At 33.9% G+C, this 21,362-nt stretch overlaps 1 protein-coding gene across 4 annotated transcripts in view; it reads right to left on the reverse strand.

Moving 5' to 3' along the window:
* The window catches only part of LOC127063424 (neurotrimin-like), a 120,191-nt gene that overhangs the window by 39,437 nt on the left and 59,392 nt on the right, over positions 1-21,362 (reverse strand). For 2 of the 4 annotated variants that reach the window (XM_050993215.1, XM_050993216.1), the window contains exons 2-3: positions 14,056-14,184; positions 8,551-8,648 (exon numbers count right to left, since the gene is read on the reverse strand). In XM_050993215.1, coding sequence (XP_050849172.1) covers positions 8,551-8,648; positions 14,056-14,184 — 227 coding nt within the window. The remainder of the gene's footprint in view (positions 1-8,550; positions 8,649-14,055; positions 14,185-21,362) is intronic. The other 2 variants (XM_050993218.1, XM_050993217.1) reach the window with 2 other exon arrangements.

Below are 21,362 nucleotides of genomic sequence, written 5' to 3' on the forward strand. Positions count from 1 at the left end.
ATCATAATTCGATGCTTCGAAAGTTTTTAGAATCGGTTTAAATATAGTTGACATTTTTCTCTTGGCACCAATAATAGTCAATAAAAAATAAAGAGAAATCGATTCCATTGCCAGCGTATCTAGCTAATATCAAGATAATAACGATGACCGAACATCGGGCCTACGAAAGAGCCAAGAAACGGAGATGTCCAAACATTATCTCCGTTCTCGTGCCAAAAGCAATTAATCGTTACGATTAAGATCAGATTGGTAGGATGAAACAAAAGTTTGTCGTCGCCTCGAAGAAGAAACTCAAGGAAGTGAACCCGTTTCCTGGATTGGGATTCTAAGATGGCGACAGGAATTCGGCGATCGGTTCTTCGAATTCCTCGTCGAATCGATTCACAAACCGGATATTATCGCGTTCGACAAAAGCTCGCGTCTGGAAAGTCGCTAAGTCGTTTCGCGAACTCGAAAGACATTTTGCTGACGTAATCGAACGTAATTACGAAAGAGAGAGAAAGAGAGAAATCATTGGAATCCAACTTCGAGATTTTTCGCTGTGAATTTTAATCAATTATTTAAATATCTTGTCTCAGTAGTTGCAGTAGTTGTACATTAATCGAATGTTTATTTATCTTCTTTTGTTCCCGGTGGATGATCTCATTTTTCTTTCGTAGCCTGACATACGGATGTACATGGTATCATTATCGTAGATCAACGGGGGATGTGTGGCGAAGAAAAATCTACCTACGATTTTAGTTTCTCTTTTTAATTCAAGCCAGACCCAGTGAGAGGAACGAAGATTAATGCTCCTCTTTGATTGACTTAGGTGTATGGTTAGTAACGTATGCTGTGTTGTGAATGGTAGATTAAGAGAAATGCGTGCAAAGTCTTTTTACGTTCAACGATGCAAATCATGTCGTACGTTATCGCAATTTTTGACTTATTCGAACAAACGACGACGTTATATCTACGGTATGTTGTAACAAATGCGAAATGGAAGCAAGTCTGATAAATTATTAAAAATGAAGAAACTAAGATAGAAATAATGCTGTCCAATTAATAACGTATCGTGAAACGTTTATTAAATTCTATTTTTTATCACCTAATATACGTATGTATGTATATCCTACATAGAACGATAGCCATTAGAAATTTGTCTAAGTTAGAATCGAACGATCCCACCTATTTTCATCTTCGAAGACTCAAGAAAAGTCAACATGATCTAAGGGGCGATGAAGTTTCGTGAACGTGAAACAGACTATCTGAATATTTAATCGAATTTTCCTTGAGTACGAACAGTGAATACGTTGACCAGTTTGAATTAACTCACTGCTCCATTACGCGCAATGAATACTGTAACAGTACCGCATTCTGACATAATTTACTAAAATTGCTATCCAACAAAGTCAACGCGTCTGCCCATTAAAAAAATTTTCTCTATGATGTTGGCTGGCCGACTGAAAGAGCAATGAACATAAACTCTACTTGGCTCGATGCGCTAGGTAAAAGAAGATAAAACTCTCCAAGTAAGCTCTTTCCGATTTTAAGAGTCTCATGAAAACGTTTCGTGTTTACGTATGTGCCTTTCCTCTTTTCTTTTTCTTTCCCTTTCTCCCTTTAATCGTGAGAAGTTGGTCCCTTACCTTCTCTCGGTCTATTTTTTCTCTCCTCCTTTTTACTTCTTCTTATCCCTCTTTTAGTCCTAGTTTCACGACATTTCGAATGATTTATTTCTTTTCAATTACGCCGAGTGAAATTCCGTGTTATGTACTGACAGGTTATGGCTCCTCCTTGATGAGCTTGGCAAAAAATATCTGCGGTATTACGTCGCGGTCGAATTAAATCGTTGATAGAAATTCCATGCAAATTCACCGAACTAATGATGGTCATCGGCCGTTTAATACCTCTTCGGAGAAATCGATATCGTTGACGCGTTCGAAAGAGAACTAGAAGCGTGATATTCTTTCATTCCGAGGATCGCAAGTCTCTTTTTTTTTGATTAACGATATATGACGAGGTGAGTTAAAAAGGCAACTTTTCCAGATGACTTTGTTCTTCTTAGAGGCGAATTCTCTTGATTCCTAACCATACTGAACAAGATAGCTAAATAAAAATAATCGATCTATTATGAAAGATATTGCTAGAAAATATCAGGGTAATAGAAAAGTAATTGTCCGATACGAGACTTCAGGAAAAAAGTTGGTCATCCTGTTAAGTAGATTATGACGAAGTTCGTCAAATACACGATGGAAACAAGCGATTAATCGTTAATGCAAGTATAGACATCTCTTTCGTATAGGAAACATTAACGTGGAAGTTATTAACGGATAGTATACTCTCTAACTCAGTTTTACTTTTCAATGATTAAACTCTTACGATTATACTACGCTGCGCTAAAGTTGCTATGTTGCTGTGTTTACGAAAGCTTTTGTTTCGAGGCCAAATTCAGCCTGACGAATTGTCATATAAATTACTTCTTTTGTTTGAGACTGTGTATTCGTTCGTTCAAAATTTTCCGAATAAATACATAGCCGTGGACCGAATCTACTGAAAGCGGTGACTGTTTCGATAATGGAAATTCACATTCAAATAACGTAGTTGACATAAAGGAAAAGAAATTAACACAAAAAGAGAACAATATAACTGAACAAACGTAAAAATCTGTATCTATAAAACACTGTAAATGAAGTTGTAAAAGAAGCGTTCTCGATGTATAACATCAAGGAAGTTACGGACAAAAGGAAAGTGATAAAACGTGTTGAAAAAGATAAAAAAAAAGAAGCAAGAGAGAAGGAGAAAAAACGATAACGGTGGATAACGATAAGGACGATAAAGGGCGGCATACAGGCTAACAAATTTTCAAGGGTTCAAGCTGGTTGGGAAGCGGTCGTAGGTGAAATGAAGTTAATCCTGGGGCAAGCCTAACGCAATATATATTGTCTTACGCGTCACATTATTACGGATAGCATAAGCGACTCTTGCGGTGCCCCTCTATCTCTCTCTGTCTCTCTCTCTCTCTCTCTCTCTTTCTCCTTCTCTCACTCTCCCTCTCACTTATACTCTCTCCCTCGAGACCGTTATCTTCTCCTCTTGGTGCATCTGCTAGACTACCGGGTAATACGAGCCTCGTATGTAAATTCTATTCTGATTAACATCCTCCAGCAGCAAGCTTGCAAAGGGGTTGGGTATCCCAATACAGCCACGGGAAAGATCTTACACGAACAAGGGCGGCGACCCTTTACCGTACCGTCTACCTTCTACTTGCCTACTTTCCACGAAACGCGAATTAGGCTGCCATCCCAAAATTTTCATCCTACTACTCGATGTTCCTCCTATTCGAGCGCCGACATTATTGTCACTCTATTTACCAGAAGGAATATTCCGTATTGTTCACATATAATCGCATAAATGTAGTAGGTACATCTTAATGATCACAATAATATTGTGTAAACACGTGTATGCGTTGTAGATAAGAGATAACAATTTTTGAGAATTCATAATAAAACGCATTACTACAACGTAAGTTTGACATCGAATATAAAGCAAAGTGATATTAACAGGAGCAACGTTGGAAGGTGATTCATTTTGCACTAGGTTTTCTCTTCGCAAAGATTTTGCTTTGGAAGAGCTATGGACTTTAGTGGAAGTCTGAAGTAGCATGTAAACTTTATACACTCGCGGAAGATTTCCTAACATAAGAACGACGGGTTTCATGGAAAAGGGTGAGTCTGCAAGATAACCACTGGCATCTCTCTCTTTCTTTTTCTCTCTCTCTCTCTCTCTTTTATTTATCTATATTTACCTTTTGCTTTTTTTCTTACTTTTATTCTATGTCTAGCTATAAAATGTCTAGAAGGAGCCCAAATATCTCGCACTCTTTTTGAAAGTCTCGACGCCTACTATACTTATACCCTTTCCTTCGGGAATATTGCTCATATTTTTTTAAATGCATTTCGTTTGTCTTCGAAGAAATACGTGCTCTATCTCGGAAAATGGGGAACCGTAGGATCTCTAAGAGGTAGGAAGGATGGTAGAAAAGAGGGAGAGTAGAGACCAAAGTATTCAGTCTCGCGGGTAAAGCATAGACAGAGAGAGAAAGGGGGTAAGAAGGGAGAGAGGGAGAAAAGGAAGAGGGAGAAGGAAAAGGAGGCGGAGTAAGAACCGCCGCTTCGGCTCTCCTAACAATAAACTTTCGCGGCGCGCTGTCATTTAGAACGTCGCAAATCTCTAGCCAAGCACCAAATAAGACCCCGAAGCCTTCCTTTCCGAACTGTGCGCCACGAAAATTAAGTGTCCGTTATCCCAGGAGCGTGGTATAATTCTGCCTCGCACGATTCACGTCGTACGACCGCCTTTTGCTTTCTTCGAGAGACGCCATCGTCGATTTTCTCTGGACTTAGTACAAATATATGTACATGTGTAGATGTACGTGTAGTTGTATTCGCTTAGAAAAGATGTACGTGACGTTGGAAGCAATGTCGGGCCTCGAGAAATATCGCGAATTCGTAACCTTTTTCTATTCTTTGTGGAGGGCAAGAATTTTGTCGAAAAGAGAGGCGTGTCGAACTATTTCTTTTCTAAGATATTAGCAAGACTGGCGGAGTAGTGAGGGAAACGTGAGTTATTTAAACAATTTTTATTGTGTCGTTTGAAACATTTACTTTTGATCAAAAATTTCTACTGAAACATTTCGGTATTATACTGGTATTCAAAAAGCATTGCTATTTTTATCGATGTTTATTAATAATTTTTTCAACTTTCCTATTTTATTACAAATTTCAAAATATTTGTAAGCAAAACTTTTGAATCGTTGTTATTTTATTAACAAATTGAGTTAACATAGTTATATTATAATATAATAGCGAAACAAAAGTAACTACATAACAATATATTAATTTCAGTATTTATCAATTTCGGTATTATTTCAGTTTCAGTAATAAGTCTCTGCTTTTGACAAAACGATCAAAAGTAAATTACGAATAATATCGGTTTCAATACAATATTTACTTGCAAATTAGTGCATTAGCGTTTGAAGTTAATAGCATTTGAAACTATTTAATAGAATATTTCTTAGCTATTTCTTAGCTATCGTACAACTATATTTATTCAACCGACTACTTACGTCTTAGGGATAAAGTCTAGGAACATAAACAATGAGATACCATGAACTTGGCTCTGAGATATCCTTTCGCAGGATTATATCCAAGGAAAACAATTGGTGATTCTATCTTTCAGAAAATTCTCAAAGATGTGACATAAACAAAAACATTATTGCAAAATATTTTACATTTTAAGCGACTATTCCGAACGAGATCTATTCTATTTTAAGATCATGCGTATGAGATAAATTTTAATAAATTTTTTCAATATTATCAAGATCTTGGATTTTCTTAATAGTTAATAAAAAATATTCAATAAAATAAATATTTATCAATAATATAAATAAAGTTCGACTCTATTTGACGGCGCTTAAATATTAACATCTAAATGCATTTTCTGAAAAGAACGAACCGCGATAGGTGAAAAATATTTTAAGGTATTTCTTAATTCATTATTTTTTATTATATTTTCAATCTTGCTTAAATACCATTAAGCTCAACACCACGAGATCTAATGCATCGCCCTTGCTATAACCTGCCAGGGTTCTATAATCTCACACATTTTAAGCTCGGCACGATGTCTGACAAGTAGCAAGCACACGATAGTGTAAATACGCTTTCATCTGACATGGTTAATGCCGTCTCAAACGAAGATAATTAGTCAGTTTCCCGGAAATGTTATCTTTGATACTTCTCATTTAATTCCAATTATGTTTCGAATTCAATAAAATGAATTTCATGATTTCCAATTCCTTAGATACCTATAAATTACGATATGATAGATAAAAAGAAAAACCATTGATATTACAGGAACTTTCATAATTACCAAATACATAGAAAATGATCGAACGTGAGCATAACAACCATACATCAATCATCAATAATGTCGATAATCCGTAATAATTCTAAAACTTAATGAAGAGCTGACGAACGTTAGATTTATCTTTCCTTTGCTATCTCTACTTCTAAAGAAATCTCGATATAAAACGGTACGAAGTTATTATAACCGGACCATGACTACGTAATGTCAATAAATTCTTAACGAGTTCGAATTCTGTACTTTTGAGATACTCTCATGATTCTCTTCATGAGGAACTTCTACATAACTTGTCCAAGTATCATTTCGACTCGTTAGGAAATAAACTAGCAATGAAGTTGGCTCAGTGGCTCAAGCATAAGACGAAGTATGAGGACAGAGAAAGAGAGAGAGGTGGAGAGGGAGAGAGAGAGAAACAGAGAAAGAGAGAGAGACAGAAAGTGGAAGAACTTGAGGATAGTTCACAGTTCGTCGTGTATCCTGACTGGTACGATACCTTGGGCTTAAACTGCCGTACTTAAGCTAAGTCTACGCCAACTAGAATTCACCTAGAAACGTGCTATATCTATTGTATTTTCACTATTTTTGTCTCTGTCTCTTTTTCTTCATTTTTTCCTTTTCCAAGAAGACGTCTACTACCCTTTTACTCCTCGCCACTCACTTCTTCTCATCTTTTACCTCTATCCTTCTAGCAGTCATAGTTCTCGTTTCCTGCACCAACACGATCTCAACTCTTCCAAAACTCTACTCCCTAGCATACTTCCTTACTGCTTTAGAGGCTTTGCACCGTCTTTCCAACGTCTTTTTGCCCATACCCTTTCATTCCTTTGCCTCCTCCTTTTCCTCCACCTTTCCCTCATCCTTTCTCACTGTCGTTCCCTCTTTCACATTTTCTCTTTCTCTCTTTCTCCAAAAGGAGATCCGCGAAGCTTTGCAACGACTGCCTTTGCCATTTACAATCGAAATGTAAAATACGCGCGGGACAACGACGGCACGCGTACCCGCCTCTCGTAGTTCCTTCGTTCTCACGATTCGAAGACTTAAAATTTCAGCCTCTCAGCCTTTCGGGATTTAGAGATTTCAACGAGAACGGGACAAGGGACGGAACAGCGATTCGATAACAGTGAAGAACGGCCGGGATTAACTAGGACGGGAGGTTAACTTCGTCGCGTGATCAAAACGATCCATTATACGGTGAGAGATTTTCGAAAAATTCAGAATCACGTTTCTATTGTGTTGAGAAGAATATTGTTGTTATTGTTTGAAACAAGTTACGTCGAAATATGAGAAAGAGATTTACGGTCGAATGGGATATACCTTCCTATCTTTCCCTTATTCTTAGAAAAATTTCTTTCCTTTTCTTTTTCTAATAACATCGTCTTCACGAAAATGTGTTTGCTGCGAAATTGACATTTCATCAAAATGAAAAATGAAATTAATTCAATTATTCTATCCTGTATAATGCTAAGACGCGAAGCGTAATAAAATTAAAAAAAGATCCCACATTTGGTATAAGTAAGTTGTATAGAGAGGGACGCAATTAGAGGTTCCAACACGGTTTCCTCCATATAGCAGCATTGTCCAGAATCCTAGGATAAAATAGCTCGGTTGCCAGAGAAGAATGAAAGAAGAATGAAAAACGAGACGCTATCATAAGAATGAAAAATCGTTATCTTAACTTTAATTTTGGAAGGTTTTATGGAACCGTCACGAACGATGTTTGTCATACGATAAAGGTTATTTGAGCACTTCTCTATTTTCACGTCGTACCGATGAATGTACCGACTGCTATGTCAAAAAAGTCTATTTCAACTGTAACCACAGAAACTGCCAGTAAAATTAAACTTTGTTTATCAACGCGTTACAAATCTCCATATTTTGCACTGGCTAACTTTCCGTATTCGCAACTATGATTCCATTGCTTTCTCTTCCTTTCTTTCGTACATAGAGAAAGAGAGAGAGAGAGAGAGACTACTGAATGTGGATTACGAATAATATTTTAGATATTTTATTCGTTATTGAAAGAAAGTTTTTTCCTATTGAAAATACAGTTATCCTCGCTCACTACAAAAAATATAAATTTAAATAACGAATGAAAATTTACATTTTCTTTTCATGCTTTGGGTAACAATCAAAAAAATGAGTTTATCTTATGAAAAATATAATAATATCGTTATCAACAAAGAGCACGGTGCGAATTATAAAATAGAACTCTAGCAGAATCTGAAAATTAAAAAAAAATTATTCGTTCTCATTCTCGACATCGTTCTATTGTAATCACGAAGCATTGCATCTCACTTCTCTCCCTCTCTCTTTCATTCAAAGTGTCGATTCGAAATGTACTTATAGAAGATATTTTTAAACTAAGAATACTCGAATCAATCTCAAACTGTTCGGCAAAGTTTAATTGAAAAGAGGTATCAACTGATTCATGCAACATTTCGTAGATAGGAGGGAAACATCTAGTTGGTAATGTTTAAAAATGATTAAAGGATTTGGTGCGATCAGATGCGACTTTCTAATACTAGGTGTCTCATCGATCGCGTTTGTAACATGCAAAAAAGATTCTTCTTTGAAATGAGATGGAAAAAATCAAGCGAGAATATTTGTTAAAGAATAGTAATTTGTATTCTATGCTTGATAGTTTACCTTGAAACCAGATAGATTCGAGACAACACAGGTAAGTACAGCCTCTCGCCCCACTGCAACCGTCACATTTGAGATCGAATTGTTGAAGGTCGGTACTTCTGAAACATAATGATATCGTAGTTGAATTAAATAATTTCTCTCTTCTTTAACATGATTAATAATCGATTGATTTGATAGATTCTATTAATTGGTTCTATCGATCAATTCTGGATCTCGCTAATCGAAATTATTAACGAATGTAATAGTCTTGACTGATCATATCGTTCAAATCTGTCACGACATTACCAAGAGAAATCAACGTATTTGCTATTGGAGATTAGCCGAACCAAATTGTAGCAATTCATCGTAACCACGAATAATGTACCCGTTATACATATAGAAAATCTAAAGCACGACTACCTTTTTCTTGGCTTGTACGCCTTATCCTCGTTTCTTCGATGCACAGAAAAATAATCGATAGAAAGGAAACTCTTAACTAATAAGATTCGAAAGATTACTTTGCGATGGAACATGTGAAATACTTAGCCGCAGTCTATTGTCCTAAAACGATTAGATTGTGGAAATCTCGATTACGCAGAGTCTTATTCCTAACATGGCAAGAGGATAGGCTGAACAAGTGCGGGGATGGTGTGTCCGTACTGCGTAATGGTGGCGCAGAATTCGGGTGGGGGCTTTCGGTATTAGGGAGAGGGGTAGCCTGGTGTGCGCCAACAGATAAGCACTGATCCCAATTACACGTTGAGGCAAAGCGGTTCCCAAGCTGAGCGGATCACGGATTATTGACTCCGGGCCGATTACTCGAACGGTGGCAATACAATCGAAAGATCAATACATCTTCGACTTTTATGCTTCCTCTCGGCATACATAGTATATTCTCTTCGGTGATTCACCAAACGAGACGTTTCCGAATCGACAACGAGGCCGCAAATTACTCCGGCTCCTTGACGCATTATTTCTCTGACGATACGAAATTGGATGATGGAAAGGATCAGGTGATCAACGTGAGTCAATTACGCGGCTCGCTGTCTCGTGAAAGCGATCCTTCCATTGATTTACAATCAGATAAATTTGAAAACCACTGGCCTGGAAAACGACGCATTTCCTCCCAGGGATTGTACCATCGCACGAAAAGCAAGGGAGGAAAAGAGAGAAAAAGAGAAAGAGAAAAGATTCACTTCGTTTCCAGCCAATATCTGTCTTAAAGTATCGATCATGGACGTTTTGGCAGAGTTGGCACGTATCGTACACCCAGTCTTTCCTTTCATTTTTATTATCGGCGATTACTAAAACTTCTTGTATTTTATATATATATATATAGTTCATTATACGATCGATAAAACTACAGTTCGAACAGTTGCTTCTATGATAAAGAATTGCGAGAATAATTGTAAACTCGTAAACGCGAATCGACGAAAAGTTTGAGCACATTGTCATGAAGCACTAATTAACGTTCTCCGATTCGTCTACGTCTCTCATCTCTTTATTTTCGTAAATTCTATCGAGTACCGTAATTAAAAATCCTCGTACAGAATACTAGACTATAAGAAATAAAAGAAGCGAACTCAGTTCCTCGTATTTTCTATAGTCCTTCCCATAGATGTATAAAACTGAAATATATATATATAAATATACACAAATACATAGGTATCGCGAATGACGCAATATAGACAAATTGTTCCTGGAATATTATATAAAAGGTATTTGTTCGATTAAATAGCTTCTAGATATATTTGAAGAGAAGAGCTTCAAATCATAAAAAAATATTTCGAATGTGAATGAAAGCTACGTACTGGCTCAATATTGTGTTATTTGTTAAATAGTCAAAAATATGAAATTATTCAAACAAACAAAGCGTCGAGATGAGTATTGTATATTTTATCTTTATATAAGTGTAATAATGTACTTGTAATAAATCTGAGTTCATAAAGTAAATATGATATGTCGTCTTTATCAGGAGTTCATAATAAGAAATCTATAATTAGAGCGAACGTGTGCGTGTATGTATGTATGTGTGCATATATATATATATGTATATATATATATATATCATATATTAAAATATTATATACGTGTGTATAATTACCTGTAATAACCGCTTAAATCCACACAGATGATCAAGTCTCTTTCTTTTTTAAAAAATGTAAATGAATTGTTATCCGAGCACTTATCAAATTACGGAAATGATAAAAACAAAACGTTCTAGTGTTAATTTCCGACAAAGATAAAATATTTATATATTTAACTTCGCGTATACATTTTCTGAAGCATACAAGAACATCATACTGTTCCTCATTTTCACGTTTCTCGGTTTAACATCCTATCTTACGTACTTAAGCTAGTACGAGCAAGTTAGCTTTGCCTCTGTCAGAAATGGCACGCGGTATCGTCGTTCCGCGCGACGTCGAGAAGTTAAGGATAGACAATGGAAAAGTTATACGCAAAGACGTATTACTTGAGGTTATGCAATGCAAATTTAAATGTATACGCATTTATGTACGCATGTATATGTGCAGTTTAATATAGTCGAATATCAACTAAAATATCAACTAAAATATGGTTTTATACCTTAGCGGAGTATTTAATAAATAATGAAAAATTTATTTCGATATTGACGGTACATTGACTAACGAGTGTCTATATATAAATAAAAGAGAAAACAAAATTGTAAAAATAGGAATAGTTAGAGATTTACTACCCTCTCAATCGATTAAACTAATAATTATGGATCAGTAAACAGTCCGTTTGAGATATGTAATAGGAATATATCTGCCATTATTGGTAATGAGCATGCAAATGTTTTAGATATTGTGCCAAGTCGATGCTCCTTCTCTATCTCTCTCATTATTCGTCGAACTCATTCTTTGTATTCTTTTCTATGTCATTCGAAAATATTACAAGAGATATTATGTTAATATTTAAAAATCAAATAAACTTCATGTAGAATTAAAAAGAAATAAATCTAAGATCATTCCTTCAAATAATCTATTACGTTCTGAAGCGTAATTTAAGATCGTCAATTTTTAGTTAGTAAAAATCTGATACTGAGCGAAGAATAGGCATAGATCGATAGGATAAAATAGAAGGAGATCTGATAAGTAAATAAGCTCGTAATCGAACGAAGCAGAGAATAGAGTATTAAAAATAAATATTTCAAATTTATTTTCTTCACAAATGGTGGGTTGATTCAAGAATAGGTTTGGTAAATACTAAAAAGACATCGATTTAACTTTCCATCCTAATTTACACATTCGAAACCTTAATGATGAAAATATTAAATATAGAAAGAAGAAAAAAATAAACATAGATACACAGGATGTAACAATCCAATTTATTGAGTTTCTCGAATAGACTTTCTCGAAGAAACAGCTCCATTCTAAAACGTCAATCTGGATTGCATATTTTAACTTGAGAAACATAGCGACCTCGTTCCATGAAAATGTATTCGGCAAGAGGGACGTATGTTTCCACCTAACGTGATGAAAGCCGACGTTGAATAAACAAGTCCGTCTCGGCTATAGATGATAAAGCGATGAATAGAATAAAGTCGGGCAAAGCCTCGAAATACGTTCGATTCCAGGCTTGAGTCCTAAAGTTGTAACGATTGAAATGAAGTTGTAACGTATTGAAACAATCGACCAGGTCACTTGTGATACAATACTCTTGTCACATTGGGAGAACTCGAACGGAGGAAACGAAAGGGCATAAAATAAAGAGAGAGAAAGTAAGAGAGAGGGAGAGAGAGAAAAAAGAGAGAGGGAGGGAAAGAAAAAAGAGAGAGAAGGAAATAGATTCGAAACAGCACAAGTGATCGCGCGAATTCCTCCCGATGATTAATCGTCGCCGACCAGGAAATAGGATTATTGTGTACTGACAACAATAAATGATGTACGCACAATCACTCTAGCCCTCTCGCCCTTCTCTACTTCCCTCTAAAACTCGATTTCTCGATACGAACATTTCCATCACTAGCTGCATCGCCATCGTCTACCATCTCACGGAAATACATTCTCTCTCCCATTCTCTCATTCTCTTCTCTCTCTTTCTCTCTCTCTCTTGTATACAACCCAGACGCATTGTTTTACGACTGGTCTCCGTTCACCGTCGAAAACGAGCTTTGTCATCGACTGGCAAAAGGAGTCTTGGAAAAACGCGGAAAAAGGGATTTCCTGAACGTCCCGAGGCGCATCGACCATTGGAAAAGTTTCGTCTTACCCTGTCACGCTAACTGAGCTTACGAACTTTCAACGAAGACGTAGACTCGGAAAGAAGAGTTATGATACTGACGACGATAATGTTCCAAGACATTCTACGAATTCGATGATATTGTTCACTTTTTCTGATATCGTTATTATCCGCAAAAAATAAAATTGCAAAAGGTCAAACTGATAATTGTTAATTAAATCCAATTGTAATTATAAGCGAGAAGATAAATAGATATCTAATTCAATTCATGTTTTTGTTCTCACGAGATAATAATAATGAATAAATAAAAAATTTGAGAAAATTCCTGAAAAAAAAATTCGGAAAGTTGCATAATCATGATTTTAACAGATATTTTCACGTTAAAAATTTTTAAATAAAGAGATCAAACTTGGGTGTGTACAACCAATTTTGGAAGATATTAACCAATAAAATAAAAATTCATTTTTAAATTTCTTTTATTAGAATAGGATAGATATTTTAATGATTAGTGAATTGTAAAAGCGCGTGTATATGTAGATGGTGATAAAAATATGTAGATGATTAGTTTTATGAAAATGATTATATGAGACTCCAATATGAGAAAAAATGTATAAAGCACACGATCGTAATCGTTTACATCATGCCGACGAAATGACATTACATTAACGTTATTGAATTAATGACATCTAAAGGAAACTATTTGAATGACGTAATTCTATTTGTAAGTTTGCATAATATATACCCGCTTTTCAGTGAATTCGAATATTCTCACGCGTGGAAAATCATTTAGCTTATTCCGGCCAGTGAAATCACAAGCAAGATTCTATAAACAGGCACAATATAACCGCTGAATAGATTGTGTTGGAAGAATTGAATTATCTCTTTGCCAAACGAAGAGAGAAGTCGAGTTGATCAAGATACTACGAGAAATACGATTGGAAATCAATTCGATGACAGTGCAGAATTATGTTAAATTTCTCTGTTTAAATACATGTACAAACAATATTAATCAAAGAATGAAATGTATCATAAAAAATATAAAATATTTAGTTTGATAAAAATGAATAATTATTACAAAATAATGTAATAAAAACTTTCAACAATAATTCACAATGAAATGCAAGAAAATTCATTTTGACATTTTTTATACTCTCTAAGCTTATCTGAGTTTGTATGCATTTCGATGAGATGACTTGAGAACACATGTATCGATTTCGATAAAGTCATGAACGGTTTTCGTAAAAGTGTAAAGTCTAATGCCAGACTTTTCGTAATTTCGACTGTTCTCCGTCAAGCTGGTAGTAGCTTTTGTACGAAACTAACCTTCTACGTGTCTCTTCGACTTCCGGTGAGCGTAAAGTGGCCTCTGGCAGCGTGGCTTCGCTATCGGCACTACACTAGAGCTTCGCAGAACACTCGGCAATCTCGAGAGAAGCGTGATAATTTGATTGCCTAATGGTAAAAGCAAACAAGAGGTAAGACAAACGGCCTTTGCCACAGGGGGCATTCGAATAGTTACGAGCACAAAGGGCAAACATGGCCGGTCGGTTGAGTTCGGAGAAGGGGAAGGTCTATAGATGCAACAAAGCTGCACCTAGACAAACCTCGTTGTTTCCATCTCTTCTCTTCCCCTTCCACTCTCTTTCTCTTCCTCGTCCTCTCTCTTTCTCTCTCTTTCTCTCTCTCTCTCTCTCTTCCCTTCTTCCAATCTCTGCATATACCTATTGCATATTACCATCCTGCGAATCGATTAACAAGTTAATAATTTAATAAGAATTTCAATTCACTTGCCACAAGGGAACGCTTCTTGTTGAGGATTAGCTATAGCTTTAAGATAATATTGACATACGTTAAAAGGAGAGAAATCAAGTGAGTTCTTCGTGAAATATTACAATTCTTTTTTAATTAATACCAAGTTCCTGTGATAAAAATTCAATTATTTTTGTAATTGAATTAAATTAATACAAAGAAAAGGAAAAGTAGCGAAACAAAATTCAACGGATATTTTTTTAATAAATACTTTCATCGATACTTTTATTCGTTTTCTTAGAATTCCTAGAAATGCAGTACTGTCGAATTATCATTAGTAACACCAAGATTGATATAGCTATAAATTTAATTGTAAAAAAAATATAAAAATAATCTTTCCATGTCACACGATATAAATGAAATGTTATTATTCTATGGCAATATTCTAGTGACGAATTTCATGCCTCTTTTTTTCATTACATAAAACTAAAATATTGCTAAATTATTATATTATTTTAATTGGGAATTCGCGTAAAAGTTTTGAAGATATGTCTGATACCTGAATGCGAACAACTCTATCACCAAAGCACATTATCCAGCTAATAAAGGATTTCGATGTTCGGACCTATATACATCTACACACACACACACAATTTATATATATATATATCGGGATATACTCGAGTAGCACGTTTTTCCGCGAAGCGTGGGTATTGCCAGTGGTTTCTGGATGAGCTCGTAGTCTATCATCCGGCTACCACCCTGACAACGCACATGTCTTTCCTACGATACAAGGGTCGTAGACTCATCTATTATTGATTGTTGCCACTATATGCAACGAAAAGAATTTTTCTTTATCCATTATTTCGCAAAATGATTGTTCAAAAATACCGTAATATTTTTGAATCTCATAAAATATTTCTCACGCCATTTCATAATAAATATTTTTCCATTTTGAAATTGAAAAAAATATTGAAGTAATTGAAATATCGAACTAAGTAAATATCTAATTTGATATTTTACAATAGACATCATGATATATAAATAATTAATATATGTATCCATGTTTTGATATCAATTCATCTAACAAAATAATCGGTATAACAAATCCTTTATAAATACTAGCAAGTCTCACGTTTATATCAGCCAGAAACTTCCCGTCAGCTGTTTGAAAAATAAAGCAAAAGTTCGGCTCTGTTACTGGATCGCTTTATTTCTTTTCGTTTCAGAACTAAGAACTTAGTTCCAAATTTAAAGCGCGATGGATGTCGGAGGCTCCATGCTAGCCAATTAAGCTCGCTCGGAGTGCGATATAGATCGAAAGTGGCGAAGACTCGTCGCATTAAAAATCTTACCGGAAAAGTTTCGCACTTATAAAAAATCTCTTTACCGATTTACCCATCTCTATAAATACGGCGCAATCAAAATATAATTTGCAAGAGTTTTTGTGTTGAAAACAGTGTACAAGTAAGTAAGTAAGTAAGTAAGTAAGGTAATATACAATGAAAATAAATATAAATTTATCTGGTTGATATTAATTTTATATATAGATATATAAAAGTACATATGTTATAACCATATGTTCACGAATTTCATCTATAAAAATATAATGTAAATATAATAACGTATGTGTAAGAAAAAGTAATTAATCCGAGTTTACACAAATGAAAATTTTCAACTAGACTACCATCATCACAAATACACATTGAGATAATATCTGAATTCAAATTAATTATCCCTAGAAAGCACCAGGATCAGAGGGATACAAGGCAAGCATAGGAAGATAGGCGGTAACGAAACGTAAACACGATCGCAGGTTATTAGCATGGCGCGTGAACCTCTAGTAAAGACCAATTTGCAGATCGGTGCTGAACGTTATATCGTCACAAACAGAGCATTAAATTTCATACGATTGATTCGCCAATAGGATTTGTATGCTTTGTATCGTATTCAATTTAGGATAGTTCTACGACATTTCTCTTTCTTTCTCTTTCTCTCATTCTCTTTGTTCACGCAAAGAAAGCTTCGAATATCAATGCAGAAATTTTTTCCTGATATTTTCGTAAATATCTTCGTAATATTCTCCCTTTTTCTCTTGCTTCCTCTCTCCCATTTCTTTTTATTTATTAATTAGTTCGGATATGTATTTTTAGTGTAGAACGAATATGTAGCTATTTTATATCTAATTATTCATACAATATAACTTAAAAATTCATTAAATTTGTCTATTGAAAAAATGATATGGAAGGGTAATATAAAAAATTCGAGAGTTTATTTTAAGAGTGGAGTCTTGTGTAAAATATCTATTCTTTCATTCGTATGGTCGTCATCTTCCTTTATTTATGATTTCATTAAAATTCTCTCATATGCAATTAAGCTCAGAAGTGTAAAATATCGTAAAACTTTTTTTCTGATGACATCTCCGACAACATCACGTCTTCTTTTTTCATTATGTAAATTTAAATGAACTTGCAAATAATTTACTGATTTGCTCATGATAGAAGCAACGACACCGCAAGCGAAATGTAAATGTAACTTTGTATTTTGCTCGGTTAATATGTTCTATTTGTTAGTTATTTAATTTAATGAAAATGTATAGACATTCGTCTTGTTTCTTTTACGTCCGATAATTTTTAAGTTTTAAAATAACGTAATAGAAGATTATCATTTTAAACAATGAAGAAAACTGTTGGTAAATAATCAAAGGAAATAAATATTAGTATCACGCTAACGTAGACGCAAAAGATATTTAATAATAAAGTATTATTTAATCTGGATTACTACATTTAAATACTTCTTCCATATTTTTTTCTTTCTCCATTAACCAAAGATCCTACTGCTAATGAATCTCTTAAATGAAAGGAAAGCCTTCTTTAGAAAGGAACGCGCGTTACCGTTGGAGTATTTAAAGAAAGAATGGTGTAATCTCGAAAAAGTAAGAAAGTAAAAAAGGATAAGAAGGTTGCGTAACGAAGAGTAGGAGATAATTAAACGAATGAGTCGAATCAAATTTATATACCCGAATGCCATTCGCGTTAAAACGTTCAGGAGCACAGTTAATAAAGAATAAGTAGATATCCATTGTGCGAAGAGATTGGAGAAAAAGGAGGAATCCGATTAAATTGCGAACGTCTTTCCTTTTACTTGCTCGATAAAAACAATCTAGTCCGACCGCCTCGATGTCCGATCCAACCGGGGTATTACGCTTACCAGACAACAAAAAAATTTCCTCTTTTTTGATTTCGAGTTCGCTAGGAGGCATCGCTTATCGAATCCACCTTTATGTTCGTATTATTTGTTTTACTCGTTTCACTTTTACGCATAAGACACGATAATTATACTACGCTATATCTGAACGTGAAAATATTTATGCTATCATTTCGATACCTTTTAGCACGCAGTCCCTTTTTAGCTGAACTTTTTCGCATTAGATACAATAAATTCATTTTTGTATCAATTAAGCCAAACAAAGAGCTTCGTTTTTCGATAAAATAATAATTCGATTAAATAATAATTAATAAGAAACATCCAGCAATCTTTCTTAAAAATAATGAAAGTAAAATGATTTTTACTCATACAAGTGGAAAGCGTTTATTTATATCAAAGCATCGAAATAACTCTTTCATTCTTTTCGTATCTAGTTCTATTTGTCTTCGAACAGTATGTACCTCAAATAAATTAAAAAAGAAAACTAACAGATAAATTTATCGATAGAATCACATATGTATCCTCTGATATCTTGTTAAGTAAATTTGATCTTTTCTCTGTTAAAGGAAAACATCGGATACTTTGGAGAAATATAGAATATAAAGTCTATTCTTTTTATTAAAAAACGAGACTGCTTAATATCGAGACCGGAATCAATTAATTCGTCTAACCGTCCATCATTCTCAGTGATTCTAGCGTAATCCACATACAAAGGAGTCAAATTTCCTCGGTCTTCCTATTAGTTATACGCATGTCAAGCACGTTACATGCCATGCTTCCGATCTTGATGCGACAGCTAATCTATTTACTCAATATATTGTCTCTCATACCTGGAATCGCCATCGTATTTAACTGTTCTTAAGATAACAATTTTTACATTATTAATAAATAAATAGTTTGTGTATGATTATCATTTTTTAACATATAGATATTTCTATAAATATTTCTAAGTTAATTCTAACATTTATAACAAAATTTTAGATAACAATAAATAAAAATAACTATTCATAAATGTAAGAAATAGAAGTTAACTATTTCCTTAGGAAAGGTAATTATAGTCATCCAAAAAAATTCTGCTTGAATTAAGAATACTAAGTGAACATAATATATCTTGATATATCTTTATAGTAAACAACATTTTTCTGACGTACATATGCTTATTTATAATTCATTCTGCATTAATATCATATAATTCGAATAACCATAATTTTCGTTTTCATAATACGATAAAGCATCAGATGTCACACTCTGCGGTAAAGTGTACACTCGCGGTTCAACCATCCTATACAGCGGCAGTGTACTAGCGACCAACTCCGCTGTACTGATAGGGTTAAATTTAGTATTACCACTTGTACTGGCAATTTCTTAACTGGTCCACGTGACAAACATGTTCAAATAAATTTACGAACTGATACTTAAAATCTCTTTTATAAAATCTTTAAAGCCAATTACGTGCACGTTATCTACAGAACAAGTTTAAATAAGTATAGGTATAGTTCACATATTTAGAAAAGTCTTTAAAATTCTATCGATAATATCAATAATCGTTTAAAAAGTGATAAATTCCAAAACAATTTGGAATGTGTAAAGCAAGAAGACATTTTCTACATTCTGATGTAATATCACTTCGCAATCTTCTCTTCGTGCACACTTTACACCTTATTTTAATTTGCATAAAAATATTTTTACAAAGAAAAAAGTTTATTTTTTATAGAAAAATTCTGAGAAAACAATTGTGATAAAGTAAACATTTGTAAAACGTGAAATATAAAAAGACAGTTTGTTGCTATCATATAATTTAATTTTTGTTTTTATATACAAGATTATAATATGGAGTAGAGCACACACGTATGACTTTATAGCATTCCTAAGCTGATTATACGCGGAATTATAAATAGATTCATATTGTATTATTTTAATGTTATTTTATCGCTCATTTCTTTTATACAAATATTTTGTTTACCTTATGTCGCAAAAGACTTATCTAGAACGATACAAAGAAAATCGTAAGTATTACACTTAGAATACTCTTTGGTCGTATATCTCTCACCCATAACCAAAAGGAAACTTCTCCACGGAGGCATCTAGATTTCGTGTATCGCTCGTAACATTCAGCCCAGCTGCGCCAGGAAACGTCGAATACATGCTAGCTAATGATACTATCAAACCTCGCACGGGGTGAGGAGAGTGTCCGAAGTAGGTTATCCAAAGTGGCTCGTTAGAGAACTCCATTCCTCTTTAAACGAAGCTATTGTCTTTGACTAGCAATATATAGCCACTAACTGTTTCGATCACTACACTACAAGTAATAAATGTCTATATATTCAAGTTCAAAATTATTCAATAAGTTAAACAATACACGCACACATATAAAGAAGTGAGTTTTGCTCTATACCAAATTTTTCGGTTTAGAATAATACAAATGTATAAAGTTAATTTTGTGAAATGATGTAATTATTGTAATAATATCTATAACGAATTGTTTATAAAATTTCCTTCGGAAGAAACAAATACTTTGAACGAAACGTGATATGCGCAATTATTTTAATTAACGAATCCATTCAATGCACGTGTTAGTTTTATATACCCTCGTAATGACCGATAAATCAATTATGGAATTAGCGGATTATTCCCATCGAACTGGTTGCTACCAACAACCGTTGCATTTTCACAAGTGTTAATACCTTTTGATATTTGTGTGCACATAAATTGTTAATAGCACATACGAAATATTTACTACATTTACCATAAACCTTTTTCAACGTTCATGCAAGAACAGAGATAGCCAAAAGTCGTTTCAATTCTATGATCAAAATAATTCTATCGAACCTCGAAACCTTTCTAACAAATAAAACGATTATTTATATATATTAAAATATTATAAAATTCTATGAATTGAATTTACATATATATATATATATATATATATATATATATATATATATATGTATATATGTATGTGCATGCAAATTAAATTTTCTTATTTAATATTTTTTTTTTCTATTAAATGAATATATTAAGTAATTTACGAGTCACAATCAAAGAATAGAATGCTTTTGATAGTCTAATGATATATTCAAAGATAATAATATTTATACATGCGTGTTAAATTCGGCTTTTGTAGTGTACGTCGCAACTTGCATGGTTTTGAATTTTCCTAGTCTACAGTGTTCAATAATTGTTCATCAACATTCATGGTTTACATTCATAACAAATAATGGACCAATTTTAGATCTTTTTCAAACCGCTGAAGCTTTTGAAAAACTTCATTGCTTTTACCTAAAAGTAAAAGTCAATCTTCTGATACATAAAAGCACATAGAATAACATAGAATTTGTAGTCTTTTTTTATATCTGTACCATATATTTTCTTCGAATCGAAAATTATATTTTATAAACAAACCATCATACATATAGAATTTATTTAAAAAGGCAAATTAATCATACTTACTCTTTTTTAAATGTATTTTTTTTAGATCTATTTTCTTTTGCAATCTTATACTCAATGAAAGGTACACTGTATTATAAATCAGGCAAGTTCAGTGACAAATAATAATATCTAGACATGTCAGAATTTACGAGATATTCGTTACCATAGCAAATATCTCAGAATGTGTATAGAGTATCAAGGAATCTTAAGTAAAGTCGGAATACTCTTTGGTAGGAGAAACGGGT

This window comes from Vespula vulgaris, chromosome 4, assembly GCF_905475345.1.
Source record: "Vespula vulgaris chromosome 4, iyVesVulg1.1, whole genome shotgun sequence".
In the NCBI taxonomy this organism is placed as follows: domain Eukaryota; kingdom Metazoa; phylum Arthropoda; class Insecta; order Hymenoptera; family Vespidae; genus Vespula; species Vespula vulgaris.